This window comes from Armigeres subalbatus, unplaced genomic scaffold (assembly GCF_024139115.2).
Source record: "Armigeres subalbatus isolate Guangzhou_Male unplaced genomic scaffold, GZ_Asu_2 Contig857, whole genome shotgun sequence".
NCBI lineage: Eukaryota > Metazoa > Arthropoda > Insecta > Diptera > Culicidae > Armigeres > Armigeres subalbatus.
This window is the reverse complement of record NW_026943653.1, coordinates 1,717,406-1,742,598: the sequence shown is the minus strand read 5'-3', so window position 1 is coordinate 1,742,598 and position 25,193 is coordinate 1,717,406. Positions and strand designations below refer to the sequence as shown.

Genomic DNA, 25,193 nt, shown 5'->3' with positions numbered 1-25,193 from the left:
TACGAACTATACCGTAACAATACTAATGAAACTTGAAGTTGTATACTCGGTTTAAAATTTTATACAAAAGTCACTATTTGGTCACTTTTTCGTCATCGTTGGTCACTAAAGTCACTATTTTGAAAGGCATTAAGCACTACCAGCCCTGCATTAGTTGTAAATCATATATTTTCCATGAACCAAATCATTTTTCGTGAGTTTCGTGAAAAATTACATTCTGGGTTACTCTAGGTATCCCACGGGGTTTTGACCTAAATTCGGAACTATTACGAAAATTCACGTCTTCAAACCATTTCCTGAAAATATTTTAAATTACCGGTCCAATCATGCCTGTTTTGTTAAAATCGGTTGATGATTGACGAAATGAGAGCAAATTGAAGAAGTCTTTGTTGTCTGCTGGTATCATAAAGGTTAAAGCACGGATGATCATGCATTTTATTGGTTGGGACAAATCTTTTCTTAAGATTCGTGACATTATTTTTTTTGGTAGGAAGGAGCTGGATTATTGTATTTGTATGGCGTGTGACATGAAATCGAACAGAAACAAATTTCTTAAACAGTTTTAGAGGTGAAATATGGAAAATTGCTTCATCGAACGCAATTCAGAAATTCCCCTCCCTCCAGACCCATTTTTGTTTTTGTTATATACCCGTGGTGCTCCGGGATTGGACAATGAGGTCGCCTTTATTAATTCACTTAGACCAACTCAGTTGGTAGAAAAATCATGCAGATATGTTTTGATCCAAAAATGGAAATGTACCGTCCTGAAGCATACCGTTAAGATCCTGGAGTGGCGTTATAATTTCTATTTCACTTTACAGACCCATCAAGTGATTGTTCAGAATTTAAGAAATAAGAGATATCGTCCAATATAATTGCTACGATAAATAATACGATAACAGATTCTACATTATCGGGAAATTGCCTTGAACATAACAATAAATTGTCTACCATAGTGGTTTATTCAGAAATATTTGATTAATTTTCCAGTATCGTTCTTGCATATGCTCTTCGCTCGTTCCAGCACTAGAGAAGTCCACTCGAGAAACCAACTTTTGAGAACCCTCCTGAGGCCACTGAATACGGGGGTACATCTTTATCGCTCTTGTCATCAGTATGCCAGACGCTTTCACTTCGGAATGGAACCCAAATAAGACGAATAAAAAAGTTTCTCCCGGTCGGTGTGCGCAAACCGGAGCATCTTCTTTATTTTCCGGTTTATCTCTTGTGATGTGACCACCAACCAACCACCTGCTCCCAGAGCAATGCTTCATTCCATTTTGACATGGGTGCATCCGGGGGAGGTGCATGTAAGGGCAGTATACCACCCACTCGCCCCAATCGCCACACTTTGCACTCACAGCAGTCACAGCTGTGCCCGGTAGGGTGTTCCAGAAACTGTTACATTCGGTAGCAGGCTATTGTGTTTCAGCATTCTCATCGCGGTAGCCCGGTAATATTCTGCATTGCTAGACCAAAATGTTGTCCACGTATTGTAAGTTATCATAACTTTGTCTACGATGAGATTATAAAACGGCTTCTCTAAAGTAGATGATGCCAAATTTGGCTATGGAGACAAGTTTGGTTAAATATAAATTGATGAAGTTAATGTGAAATAGGAAATAGGAAACTGATTTCAATTTATTAAAATGTATTTGAAACTTATTTATCTTCCCTAGCAGTGCACAATTTTGTCGCAACGACTGTAGTACGACTGACCTAATTTGACCCTACATTTTTGACCCTGTCGTTTTTTACTGCTACGAGACACCCTAATATATGCAGTTTTCATACAGCAAGAACGATTCTTCTCATTTCTTTCCTTCTTTTCCTCTTCCGGTTTTCGTTTTCCACCATGCACAGAAACAACGAACGACTCACCAAATCGGCGCATATCGATTTTCAGCGTCGGAAGCTGCACATAAAAAATGCAACAACCAAGGATAATGGCGTCTACGGATGTTTGGTGGTGCACCACGGGGCCGCCGGAACCGGGGGAATGACATCGTCGACGTCGGTCGCGAGCGTCAAAAACTACCGGCTCAAGTTGAAGGGCACTACAGGTCCCAGCAACGGAGTGCCAGGAGCAAGTGCTAATGGTAAGTACTTCCTTGGTGTGCACCGTGCGGGGTGGGGTAGCGAATTCTTGTGACAAATATTTCATGCATTATGGAGCAGCTTGCTGGATCGGAACAATGAGAGAATGCGGATGTGACGAAATTAACCATAATTTGCAGTAATAAAGCAGGATACATCGACTGTTCGTGATCAGAAGCTGTATAATGGGGTTTTGGGTAAAATTTACATATGATTCGTTGCAAATGATCGCATACCAGTCCTAAACGAATGAAAAATTCAGTAAAGATGGAACTGATATCCGGTTATGTAAGGTGTATTCAAGAAAACATTATTTTGATGGAGACGCCTGGCTGATGTTGACTTTCCACATGTTATTATTGAATTCATGTTTATTTGAAAATTATTGCAATAGATAGGAGAACTATTCAATCGTTCTCGTAAACCAAGGTGTAAAAAAAAGGCTATATGTAAATCTGTCATAAGACGACTTTAATATTTTTCCATTTAATTCCATCTTTACATACGCGTATTTCGACCTTATCTGTAGGCCGGCTTCAGTGTGTCGTACCGGAAGTTGAGTCAAGTACGATACACTGAAGACGCCCTAAAATTGAAGTCGAAATATGTATCTGTAAAGATTACAACGTGGTGCTATTAATTGGAATGGTACTAAATTCGTGTTATGCCAGATGAAGACATTTTATTAAAAGAGTTTAATAAAAAAAAACAGGCTGTACCTGTAGCAAATGTTCACTCTTAAACGAACTTTTGATAAGAGGCTCAGCTCGACGGATATTCTAACAATAATTTCAGAAATTCCTCAAGACTTAAAAATATCAGCAATCTTTACGGCCTTACTAATCGCGTTTCTTACAGAAGGCTTACACAAGAACAATTCGTTTACTCAACATTCAATAAACTATCCCTCTATGAAAGCATGTACAAGCTGAAAAACCCTGATTAATCCACCTAGCGATGTTGGTGCCTTTCTCGTGCATAAAAATACTAAAAGAATATAAATGAGTATTTTAGCATGTTTTGGGTATAAAAAGTAGTATTTTGGTTATCACTTCTGATTCCATAGTTCGATCTGGTCAATTCTCAATAGCAAACAATAAGACAGGATTCCCCGTCGAATAGAACCAGTTGCGAGTAATTCGGGCAATGATAAGCTCCAAAAGTGTGTCTACAAAATTTGTACACACACATACAGACATCACCTCAGTTCGTCGAGCTGAGTCAAAATTCTTTGTTGTACAAGAGAGGTAAAAAGATATTTGCTTCAAATAAACTAACCATTTTCTAATGCATGCATTCACTCGGTTTAAGCAAAAGAGGGTATGATTTCTTCTTTAAAGGTGCGCATTTGCTCGGACTAAGATAGCAAGGGCCCCGTACGCCTATCACTGGCGAACAAAGCTCGTGTACTCTGCATCGAAGCTTAGAACCACTAGGGCGCAATTGTTAATACGAACATATTTATATTCGGTTAGTTACTGCAAATAAATTCTTTTTCGAGTCGCTTCAATCAGGCAGGTTTCTCATGCATACCACATCGTTATATTGCTGCATGATTGAGTGTTTGATTTTGATAAAATATCGAAAACAAAAGTGTGCATAAAAATTGCCTCGCCATAACAAAAAGGTGGTAGAGATTTAACACTGTTACATTTTAGAACCAAATCCAGATGTTGCACATGTCGGGGTAGGGCTTCAGTGCTCCGCCTTCTCCCCCTGTAAAAAAGAGTATGATACCTTCCTTCTAGACGAACAATTGAAAAGGACGTAACAGCCAAAATTTATTCTTTGTAATTCTTCGTCTAGACAAAGAATTGGAAGGAATAATTCTTGAAAAAAAGTATGATCACTTCGATTGAAGAACGTATAATAGTGGATATGATTCTTTCTTTCTTAGTTCAATCAAAGTTAATTGCCTGCTTTCCGGGTATTGACTAAGTTTCATGGCCGTATAAAGCCACCGGAAGAATCAGAGTAGTATACAGCGTGAGTTTTGTTTTCGTTTGCCGACTACGGGACTTAAGCTGGTTACGAAGTCCGTAATAAGCCCTATTTGCAGCTGCAATACGCCTTTTCACCTCGCGGGTAACATCATTATCGCACGTCACTAATGTTCCAAGATACAGAAATTCTTGCATGCTAAAATAGTGTGATTGTTATCCGTTCATCTAATCTGCCGTAATCTGAAAAAGTGACGTATACGCCATTTTCCAAAAATGGTGTTAACGAGTACTACTCATCGAGCTCTTTAACAGAAAAATGGAAAACATGCATGTTGTAAAATGGCTGTTACGTCACTTTTCCAGATTACGGCAGTAATGTGCTAAACTAGGAAAGTCCGTTCAGAAAAGTACTCTATTGGACCAGAGAAAAAAAGTCTTACACAGCCTGTCTAGTAGTGTCTACTGGAGTGGCTGCTAAAAACCGAGTCAAAGTCATTTTTCACGTAAGTTTATTACGGTAATCAGTTTAACCGATTCAATACGGATGGGTCATATATAACTAGGGTGGTCTAACCGGTAGTACCGAAACCGGTAATACCGGTATTACCGGCCAATTTTGAGTACCGGAAATACCGGTATTAGATATGTAAAATACCGGTATTTTCGGTATTTAAAATATTGCTGTCAATGCGCATGAATAAATCTTTGCACAAATAAGTTTCATTAACGACGTTTACGCTACAGCAAAAATCGATTAACATCGTCATTAATAGAGTGTTGCTTAATACTCTTAGCCATCTGTCTAATTGTCAATCACTTTTTTCTTCAATAAATATTGTTTACATCGTCGAGAACTTTCCCACAATATATGAAATTCTGAAAAAGATTCGTGCCGTAGTAATTCTCTTCCGGAGATCACCTGTGATAAATAATTTGCTGCAAAAATGTCCGTTCTGAATTCGGTAAAGAATATGTATTGGTGGCTGATACCATGACAGGTTGGAATAGAATGTTATCCATGCTCAAACAGCTCTATGAGTTGAAGTAATCCGTTCAAAAAACTCTGATCGATTTGAAGTTTCAATTCAAAATCAAAAATTCAACTTCAGATGATATTTTTTTGGCAATAGGTGGAATAACTCAAGCGCTCGAACCTGTTCAAGCTGCTGTCGAACTACTCTTCACTGAAATTGACGAGGCCCTCTATTTTATGTCGGATCAATTATCAAAACAAGCCACAGGAATGGCCACCAACTTATTCGATGCTCTCGAAAAGGAATCCAAAAGAATCGATCAAAATACGCCGATCTTTTTGCTTTTTGAATAATCCTACAGTAAAGCAATTGCTTAGAAACGATTTGGACCTTTTCTCAAATATATCCAGACGAGATCTTGAAGCGTTCAACCATTCCAGATGCGATCGTTGAAGATACGGCAGCTTGTGAAGAGATTGCAAAAAACACTTGCATTGCTGGTGGCAAATTCGTTGACACCAGGACTCTTGCAAGCAATTCTTCTAAAACGAATCGGAGAGGATTAAATGCAACTTCCGTCGAACCAGAGAGAGTATTTTCAGTAGCTGGCAACATTTCCAAAATCCGAGGCGGATTGGGAGATGCATCACTAAGTATGTTATGTCTTCGTAAGTTTCACTCAGCAAAAATGTTCAAAATTAAATGTTCCATCCAGGAAAAAGATTGCCCAGGTCAGGTTACGGGCTTAAGGATGATCTAGAGCATCCAAACTATCCTTGAGTTTTAATTTTGATGTTCTAAGGAATCAACACCATTTTTTAACATATTCTGATTAAAAAATTGAAATGGAAAAGCTTCATGATAATATCCGGCGCCTGTCCAGCGATATAACAGATCTTTTCCAATATCTACGGTACTCCAAACAGTTCTTGAATTCAGATCTTAATATTCAAATCGGTCAACAAAAAGATCTACGATGTCCCCACTATTTTTATGACCTGTCATAAGACGAGTTTATACAATCCCATTGAATTCCACCACTTAATTGTATCTTGACAGATACGTATTTCGACCTCAAAAGTAAGGCCGTCTTCAGTGTCTCGTACTTGACTCGACTTGAAGAAAATGATCGCAGCTTACACTATTTATACTATGCGTAGGTATAATAATTTATCTAGGTACTTATCTTACTACGGTGCTTATTTCTACTGTTGTTGAATAAAGATCAAGGAAATGGTAGCTCCTGGCTCTTCAAGTTTATACCTAAGCATTAAGCGCATCAAGCGAGTAGAAAGTACGAGTCAAGTACGAGACACTGAAGACGGCCTTACTTTTGAGGTCGAAATACGTATCTGTCAAGATACAATTAAGTGGTGGAATTCAATGGGATTGTATAAACTCGTCTTATGACAGGTGAAAACATTCCACTAAAAAGCTCAAAATAATTTTCTTATTTTTATGAGTTGGAACAGCTCCACGGTACGTCATTGCACCATTACAGACACACTACTTAGTTCGGTCGACATCTACGACACTCCAAATTATCCTTGAGTACAGATCTTAATATTCAAATCGATCAACATGAAAATCTTTGATGTCCCCACTAGTTTTATGAGTTGGAATAGCTCCAGGGTTCCTCATTACACCATTACAGACATACTAGAGAATTTGTTCGACATCTACGACACTCCAGACTTTTCTTGAGCTCAGATCTTAATATTCAAATCGATCAACATGAAGATCTTCGATGCCCCCACTAGTTTTATGGGGTGGAATAGCTCCACGATACCTCGTAACACCATTACAGACACATCAAAGAATTCATTCGACATCTACGATACTCCAAACTCTCTTTGAGCTCAGATGTTAATATTCAACTCGATCAACATGAAGATCTTCAATGTTCCCACTAGTTTTATGAGTTGGAATAGCACCATGGTTCCTCATTACACCATTACAGACACACTAGAGAATTCGTTCGACATCTACGACACTTCAAACACTCTTTGAGCTCAGATCTTAATATTCAAATCGATCAACATGAAGATCTTCGATGTTCCCACTAGTTTTATGAGGTGAAATAGCTCCACGATACCTCGCAACACCATTTCGAACTCACCACAGAATTCGTTCGACATCTACGGCACTCCCAACTATCCTTGAGTACAGATCCTAATATCCAAATCGATCAACATGAAGATCTTCGATGTCCCCACTAGTTTTATGAGGAGGAATAGCTCCACGATACCTCGTATCACCATTACAGACACACCTCAGAATTTGTTTCAGAATCTACGGCACTCCCAACTCTCTTTGAGCTCAGATCTTAATATTCAAATCGATCAACATGAAGATCTTCGATGTCCCTATTAGTTTTATGAGTTGGAATAGCTCCAGAGTTCCTCATTACACCATTATAGACAGACCACGGAATTCGTTCGATATATATGACACTCCAAACTGTCCTAGAGTACAGATCTGAATATTCAAAATGATCGACATGGAGATTATCGATGTCTAAACTATTTTTATGAGTTGTAATAGGTCCACGGGATTTCGTTACACCATTATAGACACACCACAGAATTCGTTCGACATCTACGACACGGGACTTCGTTACACTATTATAGACACATTACAGAATTCGTTGAACATGTACGACAATCCAAACTGTCCATGAGTTCAATTCTTTATATTCATATCGATCAACAAGAAGATGTACGATGGTCTAGCATGAATTTACCGCCAAAAAATTGTATGGTGAAGTACATCTAGGGAATTTGATTTCTTTTGGTACACTGCTTTCAAAAAGTTGACTCCTAATGTGCTGCATGTTTGGAGCAGTACACCAGAGCTTATGTCGATTCGACAGTTTTACTAAAGCACCTTCTGTTGACGATCTCACAGAATCACATTAAATGGTTGCAGAAGAACTGAGGGATAGATTTTTTTAGCAACATATTTTAGCTATTACATTTAATTCATTTTGGGATAAGTATGGTGAAAGGCGTTTGAAATGAAATTTTGTGATATTATTCATACGTAAATTACTTTACTCTTACATATAAATGTTAGTCTTAGTAAAATACACTTTAGTGCAATACTGAAACCAATTATATTGTCGATTGAATGTGTTGCAAGCTTTCTTCAGTTCTAGGTACGCAATCCTCATTCATTGGATAGACTGTCATCTCATGATACCCCTTGGTGGTTTCAATACTTATAGAAATGGTAAACATATCGTATAAAATATACAATATGTATAATAAGTATGAAGCAAGTAAGTATTCTGATCGATTATGGAGTAGCAATAATTCACATGTACAGCTGGTCATCAAGGGACGCTGTGATCCCCGTAGACCAAGCTTTATTCTATAACACTATTGACGATAAATGGAACGAAAAAAAAATGTGGATGCGATGTTTGTGATCACAATAAAGCGTTTTTTTTTTCGTACGTGCGTACTGTGTACGTAATGATGTCCTTTGGAGCAATTCCAACTAACAAGCAAGTACCAATTGGGGAACCAATGCGTCACTCTGTTATAGAATTCTGGAGTTCCGTAATTGTTTTGAGATTTTTATATTATGGTGTAATGATGTTCCATGATGGTTCTCCAACTAACGAACAAACTTCAGAATCTATGATTCACTCTGTTGGTCTTCTCCAATATCTGAACTCATTTATGGTACCGTAGATATTCTGGGCATTTATTATTTGTTTATACTGGTGTAATGATAATGATGTTCCATGGGGTTTCTACATCTGACACATACGCTCAGGATCCTATGAATCACTCTGTTGGCCTCGTAGACCTCCAATATCTGAACTCAAAAATGCATATACTGGTGTAATGATGTCTCATGGGGTTTTTACAACTAACATATAAGCTGAGTAGCCTTTGAAACACTCTGTTGGTCTTGTAGACCCCCAAGATCTGAATTCAAGAATGATTTGGAGTACCGTAGATATTCTGCGAATATTGTATTTTGTACATACTGGTGTAATGATGATTCATGGGGCTTCTCCAACTAACACATAAGCTCGGAAATCAATGAATCACTCTGTTGGTCTTGAAGACCTCCAATATCTGAACTCAAGAATGATTTGGATCACCGCAGGAACTCTGAGAATGTTGTGATTTGCATATACTGGTGGAATGATGTCCCATGGGGTTGCTCTAACTAACATACAAGCTCAGGACCCTATGAATCACTCTGTTGGTGTTGTAGAACTTCAATATCTGAACTCAAGAATGGTTTGGAGTACCGTAGCTATTCTGGGAATGTAGATTTTTTTATATACTGACTAAACCATGTCCCATGGGGTTCTACAACTAATACACAAGCTCAGGAACCTATCAATCACTCTGTTGGTCTTGTAGGCCTCCAAGATCTGAACTCAACTTGTTTAGAGTGCTGTAGATATTCTGGGAATGTTGTATTTTGTATATACTGCTGTAATGATGTTCCATGGGGCTTCTCCAACTAAGACACAAGCTCGGGAACTTATGAATTACTCTGTTGATCTTGTAGACCTCCAAGATCTGAACTCAAGAATAGTTTGGAGTACCGTTGATGTTCTGGTATCACTGCGATTTGATAAAAATAGTTTAATTATGTCTCAAATAGCATTTCCAACTTCAAATTAGGATTGAGGCCCCGTAAAACGCTTTGTTGTTTATGTATATCATCAAGATCTGAACTCAAGGAAGGTTTGGAAGCCCTAGAAGAATTCAATAAAAAAATTTTCCCCCATATTTCTACTGTTTCATGGTTTGCGTTTTTGAAGCAGAATGTCCAAAATTTATGTTGAAATACAACGAAAAAAAATCCGTATTGAATCGGTTAAATCTAGGAACTTTTTTACAAATAGGCGTATTTGACCATGAAATTTAAAAAAAGCTACTACTCTCTTTTTTACCTAATTTCGTTCAACTGACGATACTACCAGATAGATCGGAATCCATTGCTTCTGGTGGGCACCAAAAAAATTTGAATGAAGCGCACAATCGCCATTCCAAAAATTCCTACAAATAACGTATTACATCGTCTATCATTTCTGAATCGGTCTGATATTCATTCAGACTCATGTTTCGCTCTCCGATGCACCAACATAGCATTGCAATTTGATCACTCGACTGCATCGTGCCCAGCGGCGGCCCTTTCAACCTCCACCATATGCTCAATACAATTCCCTTCTTCTCTCTTCCTCTTTGTTCCCTCCAGTACTAGACAACAGCGCCAAAATCGACTGCACCAAAAGCCGAAATTCGCTACTGTGCCGGGGAAAACGTGGAGATAAGCTCATCGCCGCCGCCCTTACAGCCACATCCCCCCTGACGTCGATGTTGCCTGCCGGTACATCTCTGCCGTTGCTGTCCGCGGATGGCTCAGCTGTCCCGGTGCAAATCGTTGACCATCCGGTCAATGTGGTTGTGAATGAAAGTGCCGCCGCTATTTTTAATTGTGGCTTCAAGTCGTCGCTCGCTGGCGGTAACGACTCCGGTCTGCTCGTACTGAAGTGGCGTAAGGATGGCAAGGTGATTCGAAAGTGGGACAAAGTGGATGGGCTAGACGGCGAGAATGGTCCAACCGAGAGCACCGTGTACCGGGACGATGGTTAGTTTGTTCAATTTTTTGAAAATGTGCAAAAAAAATTATGTTGTTCAAATTTTAATTTTGATGCAGGACGAATCCACGTGGACCGGAATAATGGATCGTTAATTTTCAATTCGGTCATTGCAAGCGATGAAGGTAGTTACGATTGTCAGGTGACTAATAATGGAAGCGATTTCATGGTGACATCCAACGTGGCAGAACTACAAATCATATGTAAGTGACTCAATATATTTTGACTTACTCAATATAATTAAGTCTTTGATTCGTGTAGCAAATCTCCGATTCACTCCCAAACCGCCATCTTCGAAAAACTTAGAACTCGGATCAATCGCCAAAATCCATTGTAAAGCACAGGGAACGCCTACCCCGTCGGTTCATTGGACAACCGAAGGGACCAAATCCGATTTGCCGGATTCGGTTGAGGACGTCAACGGAACGCTCACTTTCCGAACCGTGTCCACCGATCACCGTGGAAGCTACACTTGCGTCGCTTCCAACAGCCAAGGCGAAATCAGTGCCTCCGTGCAGGTGCACGTAGTTGTGGCGCCAAAGTTTGAAATAGCTCCGGAAGGATCGATACAGGTAGCCGAGATGGGGACGGTGTTCATTCACTGTGTGGCCACGGGTGATCCGAAGCCTACCATTCAGTGGGATAAGGATTTGCAGTATCTGCACAGTTCCAATCAGACCGAAGACGAAAGGTACAGGATTTTGGACAATGGCACATTGGTGCTGACCGAGGTGCATCTGGAGGATGATGGGAACTACGGCTGCACGATTGGAAACAGTGCGGGATTGAAACGCGAGGAGGTTCACCTGATTGTGAAACGTAAGTATTGTGTAGCAAAATCAACACAGTGAATAATTTTTATGGATTAATTGTGTTTAGGGCCAATTTCTTCACCTCCGCTTAACTCTTAAGCGTTGCTTACCCATAAACTGCAAACCCAATCCAAATTAAAAATAAAATTCAAAACCAAACCAATAAAAAAACATTGGTTCCAAATTTAAAACAAAAATCGAATCTTATCCAAAATTATTAAAAATTCAGTCTCATCGAATCCTCTAAAAACAATTAGAATCTTTCCGTGAGGGAAGATCCATTATTTACGTAACGCAAAAATTGGCCATTTTCAACCCCCAATCCCTCCTATGTCACACTTTTTGTATCAATCATTTAAAAAATTTGATTGTCACACTTCGGGCAACCTCTTCCCCCTCTAAGCGTTACGTAATTTATGGATGCTCCCTAAAGAGAATCTAAATCAAAGCTAAATGCAATCAAAATACAATCCAACTCAAACAAAAATTTCATTCAAAGCCAACCAAATCATAATCCAAAATTAATCAAATCAACTCCAATCAAAACCTAAGTAAAACAAATTGGCCCAATCAGAAATAACGTAAACCAGAACCTAATCAAAATCCTATCCAAATCGGATCCAAATAAGAGCCAAATCCGATCCAATCAAAATTGAATTCAAAACTAACCCAAATACGATACAGAATTGATCTAAATTCTAACGAAAAACAAATAAGATTCCAGTTAAAAATAATCCAAATCAAATGCAAATCTTCCAAACCCAGTCCGAATTGAATTTCAATCCGAATCCAGTGCAAATTAAATCAAAATTCAACCCAAAACCAAGGTAATCCGAATACAGTCCATACAACTCCAATTTCAATCCGATTCAAATAAAACCAAACCAAACCATTCAAATAAAACCAATCTAATCGAAATCCAATCTAAAACCAATTTAATCAATCCAATCATCCAATCCAAATCCAATCCGAATCTTATCTAATTCCAATTCAACCCTAATATAGATCAGAAACAGATCCATTGTTAGGTACTCCCAAACACAATTCTAATTCGAAGCCAATACAGATCTAATCCTACACACTTAGAATAAATCGCCGAATTCGGTAAAATTTTACCGAAATCTCAACAGCAGAACTGTTCGGTAAAAAATTTAACTGATTTTCGGTGATTTTGACAGTTCCAAATCGAGTGCAAATCCAATCCAACTCGATCCAAATATAATTATAATCTATTCCACATCCAATCCAAATCTTATTCAAATACAATCAAAAACAATTCCAAATTCAATCCAAATCATAATGGAATCCAATTCAAATCAAATTTGTATGTAATTCTAATCTAATCTAACCAAAATTGAACTCCGATCCAAAAATAATCCAAATTCGAATCACGTTCAAATACAATCCAAATCCAATCTCATTCAAATCAAATGAAAAGCAAATAAAAATCTAATGAAAATCCAATCCAACTCCAAATAAAATTCAATCTGAATCCAATTCAAATTTAATCCTATTCCAATCCAAATCCAAATCCAATCCAAATTTAATTCAGAATAAACCCAAAATCAAATTAAATCCAGACCAAACCAATTCCAATCCAATCTTCATCCAGATATAAATCCAATCCAATTCTAATCCAAATGAATCCAATTACTATACAAATCCAATCCAAATAAAATCCAAATCCAATCCAAATCCAATCAAATCCAATCCAATCTAAATTCAATCCAAATCTGATCCAAATTAAATCAAATTCAATCCAATTCAAATCCAATCCAATTCCAATCAAATACTAATTCAATGCAAATCTAATTCAGATTTAATCCAAATGCAATCCTAATCGAATCAAATCCGAACCCAATCCAAATCAAATCCAATTCCAATCAAATCCAAATTCAATCCAAATCCAATCTAACTCCAGTCCCAATTCAATCCAAATGTATTCCAGTTTTTATCCATATTTAGAGCAAATCCAATTCGAATCAAATCCAAATCCAAACCTAATTTAATTAAAATCTTATTCAAATCCATTTCAGATGTAATTCAAATTCAATAACTCCAATCAAATCCAAATCCAATTCAATTCAAAATCCAAATCCATACTAATCCAAACCCGATTCAATCCAAATCTAATCCAAATACAAATTCAATCCAATACCAATCCAAGTCCAATCAAAATTCAATATAAATCCAATTCAATTCCAAATTTAATCCGAATCCAATCAAATCCAATCCAATTTGAACCAAATCCAACATGAATCAAATTAAAATCCGATCCAAATCCAATTCAAATCCAAATCTATCAAAATACAAATATCAATTTTTTTGTTAAATATCTTGGCTGTGCATATGCACAGCATATGTTTCGAAATGGACAAATTGATATGAAATTTGCGAAAAAGAATCCACGTGTCTTGGAGGGACTCGAACCCTCAACCTCCTACTCTCTAGATAGGCGTGATAACCCCTACACAACAAGACCACTTAAAGGTCACGTTTGCGGAAAAGCCATCAGAATCCGAGTACCAACCTCCACCGCGGTTAGCTCTCTTTTTTGCAAATTGAATATCTTTCGGATGCTTGATTTGTCCAATCTCCACATGTGCTTTACTATTGTATACCCACAGCCAAGCGAATGCACATTGTTTATTAAACGAGAGGATCGCACTCCATGCCCCCAGTAACTGTCTGGGCGGGACGGTATGGAATGCGAATTCAATCGCACTCTGCTGTGCCAAAGGCTTGCTTGGCTAAAGCATTTGATGAGTTTGATTGCCTTAACGTAAGCGGTCGCGTGTACTCAGACGACTAATGACGGTGAAAGACCGACACTTGATTACAATTAATTGCATATTATTCGGCAACTCGGCCGTACGAAAACCATTTTTTTGTTAAATATCTTGGCTGTGCATACACGTGGATTCGTTTTCGCAAATTTCATATCAATTTGTCCATTTCGAAACATATGCTGTGCATATGCACAGCCAAGATATTTAACAAAAAAATGGTTTTCGTACGGCCGAGTTGCCGAATAATATGCAATTAATTGACAAATATCAATATCGATCAAAATACAATTCCAATCCAAATCTAATCCAGAATTAAACCCAATTTAGAGTCAATCCCAATTTAATTGAAATGCAATAAAATCCAATCCAAACCTAATCCAATCCAAATCCAATTAAAAACCTATCCAAATCCAATTCCAATCCAAATCTAATCCAGATTTAAGCCTAATTGAATCCAAACCGAATAAAATCCAATAAAATCTGAACTCAATTTAAATCCAATTCAAGTCCGATTCAAATCCGATCTAAATCCAATTCCAATACAAATCCGATCCAAATCTAATTCCAATACAAATTCGATTCAAATCCAATTCCAATCCAAATCCAATCCAATTTCAATCCAAATTCAGAGCCAATCCAAATTCAATCAAATCCAATACAATCTGAACCCAATCCAAATCAAATCTAAACCCAATTCAAATCCGATCAAAATATAATCCAGATTTTATCCAAATTCAGAGCCAATCCAAATCCAATTACAGTCAAACCTCCATGAGTCGATGTTCTATGACTCGATATCGACTCATGGAAGCAAATTTTGCTATGTTGAAAAATATTTTCTGGGCTACTACGATGGTCCCTTCAAACAGCTCCCCAGGGATTTTCTATTCCATATCTCGATATTTCCATGAGTCGATTGTCCCTTCAATATCGACTCATGGAGGTTTGACTGTATATCCAATCCAATCTAAGCCCAATTCAAATCAAATCCAAATACAATTCAAGTCCGATTCAAATCCGAGCAAAATACAATTCCAATCCAAATCTAATCCAAATTTAATCCAAATTCAGAGCCAACCAAAAATCAATCCAAATCCAATCAAATCCAATACAATCTGAACCCAATCCAAATCCAATTCAAGTCCAAATCAAATCCAACCCAAATCCAATCCAAATCTAATCCAAATTCAGTCCAAATCCAATCCAAACTTAGCCCAATCCAAATTCAATCCAAATCCAATTCAAGTCCGATTCAAATTCGATCAAAATACAATTCCAATCCAAATCTAATCCAGATTTAATTCAAATCCAATAAAATCCAATCCAATCTTAACCCAATCCAAATCAAATCCAAATACAATTAAAATCCGATCCAAATCCAATTCCAATCCAAATCTAATCCAATTTTAGGCCAAATTCAATCCAAATCCAATACAATCTGAACTCAATCCATATCCACTTCAAGTGCGATTCAAATTCAATCCAAATCCAATCCAATCGGAGCCCAATCTAAATAAAATCTAATTCAAGTCCGATTCAAATCCGATCTAAATCCAATTCCAATACAAATACGATCCAAATCCAATCAGATTCCAATTCAAATCCAAATTCAATTTAAGTTCAATTCAAATCCGACCTAAATCCAATCCAAATATAATCCAATCTGAGCCCAATCCAAATCAAATCTAATTCCTATTCAAGTCCGATTCGAATCCAATCCAATCTAAGCCAATCCAAATCCAATTCAAGTCTGATCCAAATCCAATTCCAATCCAAATCCAATTCCAATGCAAATCCAATTCCAATCCAAATCTAATCCAGATTTAATCCAAATTCAGAGCCAATTCAAAATCAATCCAAATCTTATCCAATCTGAGCTCAATCCAAATACAATTCAAATCCGATCCAAATCCAATGAAATCCAACTCATTCTGAACCAAATCTAATACGAATCAAATCCAATTCCAATGCAAATCCATAACAGATTAGATCCAAATCCAATTATTTTCAATCCAATCTGATCCCAATTTAAAAAAAAAATCCAAATCTAATCCAGATTTAATCCAAGTTCAGAGCCAATGCAATTTCAATCCGAATCCAATTATATCCAAATCAATCTGAGCCCAATTCAGATCAAATCCAAATTCAATGCAAGTCTGATTCAAATCCAATCAAAATACAATTCCAATCCTAATCTAATCCAAATTTTATCCAAATGCAGAGTCAATCCCAATTTAATTCAAATCCAAATCAAATCCAGATTTAAGCCAAATTCAATCCAAATCAAATCGAATCCAATACAATCTGAACTCAATTCAAGTCCGATTCAAATCCGATCCAAATCCAATTCCAATCCAAATCCAATCCAATTTCAATCCAAATATAATCCAGATTTAATCCAAATTCAGAGCCAATCCAAATTCAATCAAATCCAATACAATCTGACCCAATCCAAATCCAATTCAAGTTCAATTCAAATCCAACCCAAATCCAATCCAAATCTAATCCAAATTCAGTCTAAATCCAATCCAATCTGAGCCCAATCCAAATCAAATCTAAATCCAATTCAAATCCGATCAAAATACAATTCCAATCCAAATCCAATTATATCCAATCCAATCTGAACCCAATTCAAATCAAATCCAAATCCAATTCAAGTCCGATCAAAATACAATTCTAATCCAGATTTAATTCAAATTGAGAGCCAATCCAAAATCAATCCAAATCCAATCAAATCCAAAATACAATCTGAACCCAATCCAAGTCAAATCCAAATCCAATTAAAATCCGATCCAAACCCAATTCCAATCCAAATCTAATCCAGATTTAATCCAAATTCAGAGCCAATCCAATCTGAACCCAATTCAAATCCAATTCCAATCCAAATCTAATCCAAATCCAAATTCAATCTTATCCAATCAAATTCAAATTCAATCAAAAACCAATCCAATTCCAATCCAATTATTTATTTATTTAGTTAACATCTAAACAGATAACACTGAATCAACAATTTGACGCCACAATGCACGGTTCGAGGCCGCATCTCTCCATCCTCGGATACGCCCCACGCTCGCCAAGTCGTTCTGCACCTGGTCTGCCCATCTCGCTCGCTGCGCTCCACGCCGTCTCGTACCTGCCGGATCGGAAGCGAACACCATCTTTGCAGGGTTGCTGTCCGGCATTCTTGCAACATGTCCTGCCCATCGTACCCTTCCGGCTTTAGCTACCTTCTGGATACTGGGTTCGCCGTAGAGTTGGGCGAGCTCATGGTTCATTCTTCGCCGCCACACACCGTCTTCTTGCACACCGCCAAAGATGGTCCTAAGCACCCGTCTCTCGAATACTCCGAGTGCTTGCAAGTCCTCCTCGAGCATTGTCCATGTTTCATGTCCGTAGAGAACTACCGGTCTTATTAACGTCTTGTGCATGACACATTTGGTGCGGTGGCGAATCTTTTTCGACCGCAGTTTCTTCTGGAGCCCGTAGTAGGCCCGACTTCCACAGATGATGCGCCTTCGTATTTCACGACTAACGTTGTTGTCAGCCGTTAGCAAGGATCCGAGGTAGACGAATTCCTCGACCACCTCGAAGGTATCCCCGTCTATCGTAACACTGCTTCCCAGGCGGGCCCTGTCGCGCTCGGTTCCGCCCACAAGCATGTACTTTGTCTTTGACGCATTCACCACCAGTCCAACTTTTGTTGCTTCACGTTTCAGGCGGGTGTACAGTTCTGCCACCTTTGCAAATGTTCGGCCGACAATGTCCATGTCATCCGCGAAGCAAATAAATTGACTGGATCTGTTGAAAATCGTACCTCGGCTGTTACACCCGGCTCTCCGCATGACACCTTCTAGCGCAATGTTGAACAACAGGCACGAAAGTCCATCACCTTGTCTTAGTCCCCGGCGCGATTCGAACGAACTGGAGTGTTCGCCCGAAATCTTCACACAGTTTTGCACATCATCCACCGTTGCTTTGATCAGTCTGGTAAGCTTCCCAGGGAAGCTGTTCTCGTCCATAATTTTCCATAGCTCTACGCGGTCTATACTGTCGTATGCCGCCTTGAAATCAACGAACAGATGGTGCGTTGGGACCTGGTATTCACGGCATTTTTGAAGGATTTGCCGTACAGTAAAGATCTGGTCCGTTGTCGAGCGGCCGTCAACGAAGCCGGCTTGATAACTTCCCACGAACTCGTTCACTAATGGTGACAGACGACGGAAGATGATCTGGGATATCACTTTGTAGGCGGCATTAAGGATGGTGATCGCTCGAAAGTTCTCACACTCCAGTTTGTCGCCTTTCTTGTAGATGGGGCACTTCCACTCCTCCGGTAGCTGTTCGGTTTCCCAGATTCTGACTATCAGTTTGTGCAGGCAAGTGGCCAGCTTTTCCGGGCCCATCTTGATGAGCTCAGCTCCGATACCATCCTTACCAGCTGCTTTATTGGTCTTTAGCTGTTGAATGGCATCCTTAACTTCCCTCAAGGTGGGGGCTGGTTGGCTTCCATCGTCCGCTGAACTGACGTAGTCATCTCCTCCGCTGCCTTGACTTTCACTGCCTGTACTCTCAGCGCCATTCAGATGTTCCTCGTAGTGCTGCTTCCACCTTTCGATCACCACACGTTCGTCCGTCAAGATGCTCCATCCTTATCCCGGCACATTTCGGCTCGCGGCACGAAGCCTTTCCGGGATGCGTTGAGCTTCTGATAGAACTTGCGTGTATCTTGAGATCGGCACAGCTGTTCCATCTCCTCGCACTCCGCTTCTTCCAGGCGGCGTTTCTTCTCCTGAAAAAGGCGGGTCTGCTGTCTCCGCTTCCGTCTATAACGTTCCACGTTCTGCCGGGCACCTTGCTGCAGCGCGACCGCCCGCGCTGCGTCCTTCTCCTCCAGAATCTGTCTGCACTCTTCGTCGAACCAATCGTTCCGTCGACTTCGACCCATATACCCGACGTTGTTCTCCGCTGCGTCGTTAATGGCTGCTTTAACTGTACTCCAGCAGTCCTCAAGAGGGGCCCCATCGAGCTCACGCTCTTCCGGCAACGCTGCCTCGAGATGCTGCGCGTATGCAGTGGCGACATCAGGTTGCATCAGTCGCTCTAGGTCGTACCGCGGCGGTCGTCGGTACCGAACATTGTTGATGACGGATAGTTTTGGGCGCAGTTCAACCATCACCAGATAGTGGTCAGAGTCGATGTTAGCGCCACGATATGTCCTGACGTCGATAATGTCGGAGAAATGCCGTCCATCAATCAGAACGTGGTCGATTTGTGATTCTGTCTGCAGTGGTGATCTCCAGGTGTACCGATACGGGAGGCTGTTTTGGAAGTAGGTGCTACGAATGGCCATATTCTTGGAGGCGGCGAAATCAATTAGTCGTAGGCCGTTTTCGTTCGTCAGCCGGTGAGCGCTGAACTTTCCAATAGTCGGTCTAAACTCCTCCTCTTGGCCAACCTGAGCGTTCAAATCTCCTATGATGATTTTGACGTCGTGTCTTGGGCAGCTGTCGTACTCACGTTCCAGCTGCGCGTAGAATGCGTCCTTATCATCATCAGTGCTTCCGGAGTGTGGGCTATGGACGTTGATTATGCTGAAGTTGAAGAACCGGCCTTTGATCCTCAACTTGCACATTCTTTCATTGATCGGCCACCACCCGATCACGCGCCTTTGCATATCGCCCATCTCTATGAAAGCTGTTCCCAGCTCATGTGTGTTGCCGCAGCTCTGGTAGATGGTATGATTACCTCTAAACGTTCGCACCATTGATCCCTTCCAACAAACCTCCTGCAGCGCTACGATGCCGAATCCACGGTCCTTGAGCACATCGGCGAGTATGCGTGTGCTCCCGATGAAGTTGAGAGATTTGCAGTTCCACGAACCGAGTTTCCAATCGCTAGTCCCTTTTCGTCGCAGTGGTCTTCGCCGATGGTTCCGGTCCGTACTCTCTTGTTGATTGTTCGTTGCTTATGATTTTTAAAGGCTGGCTTGCAGGGCCTGACACCAAAACCCCTAAATTTCCGGAGGACCATTCCACCTTATTTCCGGTGGACCATGGTGCACAGTTTCACTTAGAGTCCCTCGCTGGCACTCGGACGATGATCAGCCGCCCCTAACATGGAGAACAGACGCTGTTGTGAGCCGATCCTGACATGGAGAACAGACGCTCAATAAGATTTGCACCTCCGGAGAGGAGCAAACCCCCCCTTCCCTGTCAGCATACGACCATAGTTCCCACCGGGGTTGGTTACCCGATCTTCCCTAAGGTTGCTCGTATCCCGGCCAGCACCGCGGGGAGGTAGGGATAGGAGTTGCTGGGTAAGACGCTAAGGACCGCGAGATGGGGTCTATTTTATTCCTTCAGGTACGCGAAGTACCAATGGTACGCTTTACCCAGCATTTGCCGTGCCTTTCCAATCCAAATCCAATCTAAATCCAATTCCAATAAAATACAAATCCAAATAAATTTCAAATTTAATCCAGATTTAATACAATTTCGAAGCCAATCCAATTCCAATTCCAATCCAAATTCAATGCAAGTCCGATTCAAATCCGATAAAAATCCAATTCCAATAAAAATTTAATTCAGATTGATTCCAAATTCAGAGCCAATCCAAATTCAATCCAACTCCAATCCAATTCAAATCAAATTTGAACCCAATCCAAATCCAATTAAAGTGCGATTCAAATCCGATCCAAATTCAATTCCAATCCAAATCTAATCCAAACCTTATCTAGATTTAATCCAAATTCAGAGTGAATCCAAATCCAATCCAATCCGAACCCAACCGAAATGAAATCCAAATCCAATTCAAGTCAGATTCAAATCCAAATCCAATTCAAACCTAATCAAACTCTAATCCAGATTCAATCCCAATTCAGAGCCAATCCAATCCAATTCCAATCAAATCCAATCCATTCAGTACTCCATACTTGAGACGTCGAAGATGATCCTTTACACGATGTTGAAAAGGGTGTACATATCTGCTAAGAATTTAGAAAGAAGAGGAATGATACAAGCTCATTTTCATAATACTATGATCTAAAAACTTATTTTATAATGAAATGAAATTATTATCGTTTCTCCAGCTGCCGATAGCATGCCGCAGCCGGAAGAGTCCTCCGAGGATGGTTTCCTGATAACGCGAGCCGTCCTAATCACCATGTCGGTTGCGTTTGCCTACATAATTCTGGTGGTGGGCCTGATGCTGTGGTGTCGCCACCGTCGGGCGGCTCGTAAGGCTCGGCTCAACATGAGCTCCAAGGAAAATGGAGACGTGGATCTGAAAAACTGCGAAATCGAACCATGCCTGCCGGACAAATCTTCACAGGATGGTAAAACCAAGATCAAATCCAAATCCGGTCACCAGAAGACGGGTTCGACGGCGGACGGACAGGAGAAGAGTGACGATACGGTCAACTCGAACAAGTCCAAGAAATCAAATAGCTCCAACTCGATGCTGGATCAACTGGCGGTGCCTCGATCGAGCGTGATCGAGATGCTGCAGATTGGAAAGTGCGATTTCGGGGATGTCTTCATCGGGAAGATCAAGGAGAATGATTGCAAGACTGTGAAGGTGGAAACGGTAAAGGAACCAGCGGCAGGTGATGACGTCGCGCATGCCACTAAAACTGAAATAACGACAGAGGATGAGAAGATTACCAAGAAACCGTCCAATGAAGAACTGAACGAGATCAAGCCCGAAAATGACTACAAACCGGTAATGGTGAAGGCGTTAACCAAAGTGAAGGATGAACATTGCTGTTCGGAGTTTCGGCGGCAGCTGGATCTGTTCCGAACAGTCTCGCACAAAAACGTGGTCAAGCTGTTTGGATTGTGTCGTGATAAGGATCCGCACTACATGTTACTTGAGTATACTGATTGGGTAAGTGGTTTTGATTCGAAAAGTTGTGACAATTTAAATTAATTGTGGATTCATACTGCAGGGTGATCTAAAGCAATTCCTTCTGGCTACATCTCCGAGTGTTCCGCCTAATGGCAGTGTAGAATCGAAGAACGCTAACAAGCCTCCACCGTTGAATGTGCCACAGATACTTGCACTGGCTCACCAAATTGGACGCGGCATGGATGCCATCTACAAAGCCCGGATTATCCACAAGTAAGTTTTTTTTTAGTTTATGGCACGACCTCGTTGCATACACATCTGCTGTCCTGCTGTTATAAAAAAGTAATCTAAATCACCAAATCATCTATTCTTATGACTATGTTTGTTCACCCTAGGGATCTTGCAACGCGCAACTGCATCATCAGCAGTGACTTCTCGGCCAAAATCGCCATGCCGGGTCTCAGCCGAGACAAGTACAACAAGGAGTACTTCAAATACAAGAACCAACTGATGCCGGTCCGGTGGATGGCCCCCGAGTGCCTCCAGGATGACGATTTTTCCATCAAGAGCGATATTTTCTCGTTTGCCGTGCTGATGTGGGAGCTGTTTACCACGGCCCTGGAACTGCCCTTCAAGGAGTTCACCGACGAGGAGTACGTTACGCAAGCCCAAACCGGCAAGTTGGAGTGGAAGCTGGCGGAAAAGACGCCGGAAAATTTGCACAAAATACTGGTCAGTTTCGAAAATAAATTTTGATTGTAATGTTGGTGATAACATTTATGTTTTTGAATTGATTGTAGACATCATGTTGGTCAGTCAATCCAAAAGAGCGACCTTCCTTCAGTCAGCTGGTCGTAGCCATCGGAAACTGTTTACAAAGTGAGTATCCAAAAGAACCAACAGAGGTGGCGCCGGCGGTGTCGGAGCCGGCCGCAGGAGCAACATCGACGGTGGATTGAGGAATCTGTACCCCTAAGTATGTAAGCCATTCGTGATTGATGAACGTAACTTTACACAACGACTGCTTTTTCGTCCAAAGGATAGGGACGGATCAGTTTTTCGAGTATGTCTGCTATTAAGTGTATCCTGTATTATATTAGTATTTATTGTCAAACAAATGAGTAGATTCTATACAATTGAAATTGGGAATTTATAGAACATGGTTTTATTGAGAAAACTTGTTGAAACCATGTTATGGTTCGAACAAAATGAGGAGTTTATCCAAAAGTTTGATAAGACTTATGAAGAAACTTACTGCCGTACATATGATGGATCCATATGTGATCTGATAGCATTTATCGAAATGAAGACTTGATAATATTTTTATCTACAAACTGATAAGATAATCTTGGAATAAGTTATCGCAAACGTACTATAAGAATATTACCAGCACTAGTATTATAGACTCGTAATTAGTATTCATTCTTCAAAAAAAAAATCTTAAGTGGAGCAATTATGATTAACCATCTAAAGAAGGATAATAATATATGTCAAGACTATTTTTTATCTTTCGAAAATTTTCAGATTATTTATCGTTTACAAACTGATTTATTTTAAAATTGATTCACAATTTGACATATAATTGTTTCTCGATTAAGGACAAACCTCCCGAAAACCAAAACAAATGAACTCACGTTTTCAAGGCCACGCCATTCAAAACGGAAGTAACGCTCAACTGTCACTTTTATTTTGCCACGCATGCTGCGACGCAGCACAGCTGGAATAATAAAAATGACAGTTGTGCGTACTTCAGTATCGAGTTTTTTATTGCCTTTGAAAACGCGACTGAATTTTGTTTTGGATTCCGGAAGGTTTTTTTTAATGAAACGTTTCGTTTGAAATTATTTATATACATGGATCAAACTATTTCAGATTTATCTTGTGTTTGAATATTTTTTTCTAATATATTGAACACAGCTAGCATTGTATGAATGTGCTTAAAATAAACGAGTCCAGAAACATTACATCATATTATAATTGCCTGCCATACAATATAAATAAAAATAAACACACAATTGTAGATCCTCTTAGATATGATCAAACATTATATATTCAAAAGAACATCAATCAATCTTCAATCATTAAACACTCAAAATATATCAACAAAAGTATAACTACCACACATTGTCTGTAGAAGAACCGCTTTTCGGCATACTAAGCACCAAACGCCGCCGATTGTTGAACCAATTTGTTTCCCAATCTTGCCTTACGCTTCCTGTTGCAATGCATAGAGTTCTTTAAACTAAAAAAAAATCGAAAAATCTTTATCCTGATCTCCGCTCGTAGATATTCCAATTCTGTCGCTACTTATGACAATTATATTCAAAATAATACACTTACTCAACTTTCAAAGAAGTTATTCCACCATCATCATAATGTAATCCGCTGGTAAAAATAAACATCAACCGTAGCTTCTAAATAAAATTTATTCCGATGGGAACATTACTTTAGGATTCATCAATATTCATTTGTATAATACCAAACTTCAAAACCAGAACCGATGCATTTGTCCCAATCTTGGACTGAATTAGGCTAACGAACAAGTCCGATTGCATTTTTACATAACATTTTTCTTAGAGTGTAAGTGAATCTCTAAAATACTCAACTGGAGAATAGTTTGAGTTGAATGAAAGTAGGGAAAAATCTCCGAAGTGATAAATTGAACAATGAAAGCTGCTTCCAAGCAAAACGTAGTAAGACGTAAGACTCTTTTTATGTAAATTTGACAAACAAACTTGAATTTTGCAATTGTAAGCGGTTTCTTCCCTCGTTTTAGCGAGAAATTCTGTATTTAAAATAGTGAGTTTTTTTTATCTTGGCCAAGTAAGAACAACACAAAATATGGTCTAGTCATTTGGAAGGCGAAGTTAATGCGGTCAATTTAAGTAGAAGAGGAAAATTTGATTGCGAATGCGTCATTTTTTTCGAGGAACAGTACATACAACGCTGCATTATTCAATTTAGTTTATCGGAAAGTAACATTTTTATCAAGACTTAGTAGTTAAGAATCAATTTGCTGCTAAAACTGGTTAAAAGCGAATAAATGGAAAATGAATGCTTAAATTACTCAAGTTGAAAATTAATGCGTCCGAACGGTGTCC

General features: G+C 39.6%; 1 protein-coding gene across 1 annotated transcript in view; it reads left to right on the top strand.

The window, feature by feature from the left end:
* Positions 1–25,155, top strand: part of LOC134204725 (tyrosine-protein kinase-like otk) — an 82,431-nt gene extending 57,276 nt beyond the window's left edge. Inside the window, exons 3-10 of the mRNA XM_062679501.1 lie at positions 1,864–2,099; positions 10,244–10,636; positions 10,706–10,849; positions 10,908–11,465; positions 21,335–22,131; positions 22,193–22,365; positions 22,488–22,824; positions 22,893–25,155. Coding sequence (XP_062535485.1) covers positions 1,864–2,099; positions 10,244–10,636; positions 10,706–10,849; positions 10,908–11,465; positions 21,335–22,131; positions 22,193–22,365; positions 22,488–22,824; positions 22,893–23,051 — 2,797 coding nt within the window. The 3' untranslated portion in view covers positions 23,052–25,155. The remainder of the gene's footprint in view (positions 1–1,863; positions 2,100–10,243; positions 10,637–10,705; positions 10,850–10,907; positions 11,466–21,334; positions 22,132–22,192; positions 22,366–22,487; positions 22,825–22,892) is intronic.
* Positions 25,156–25,193: the final 38 nt, after the last annotated feature.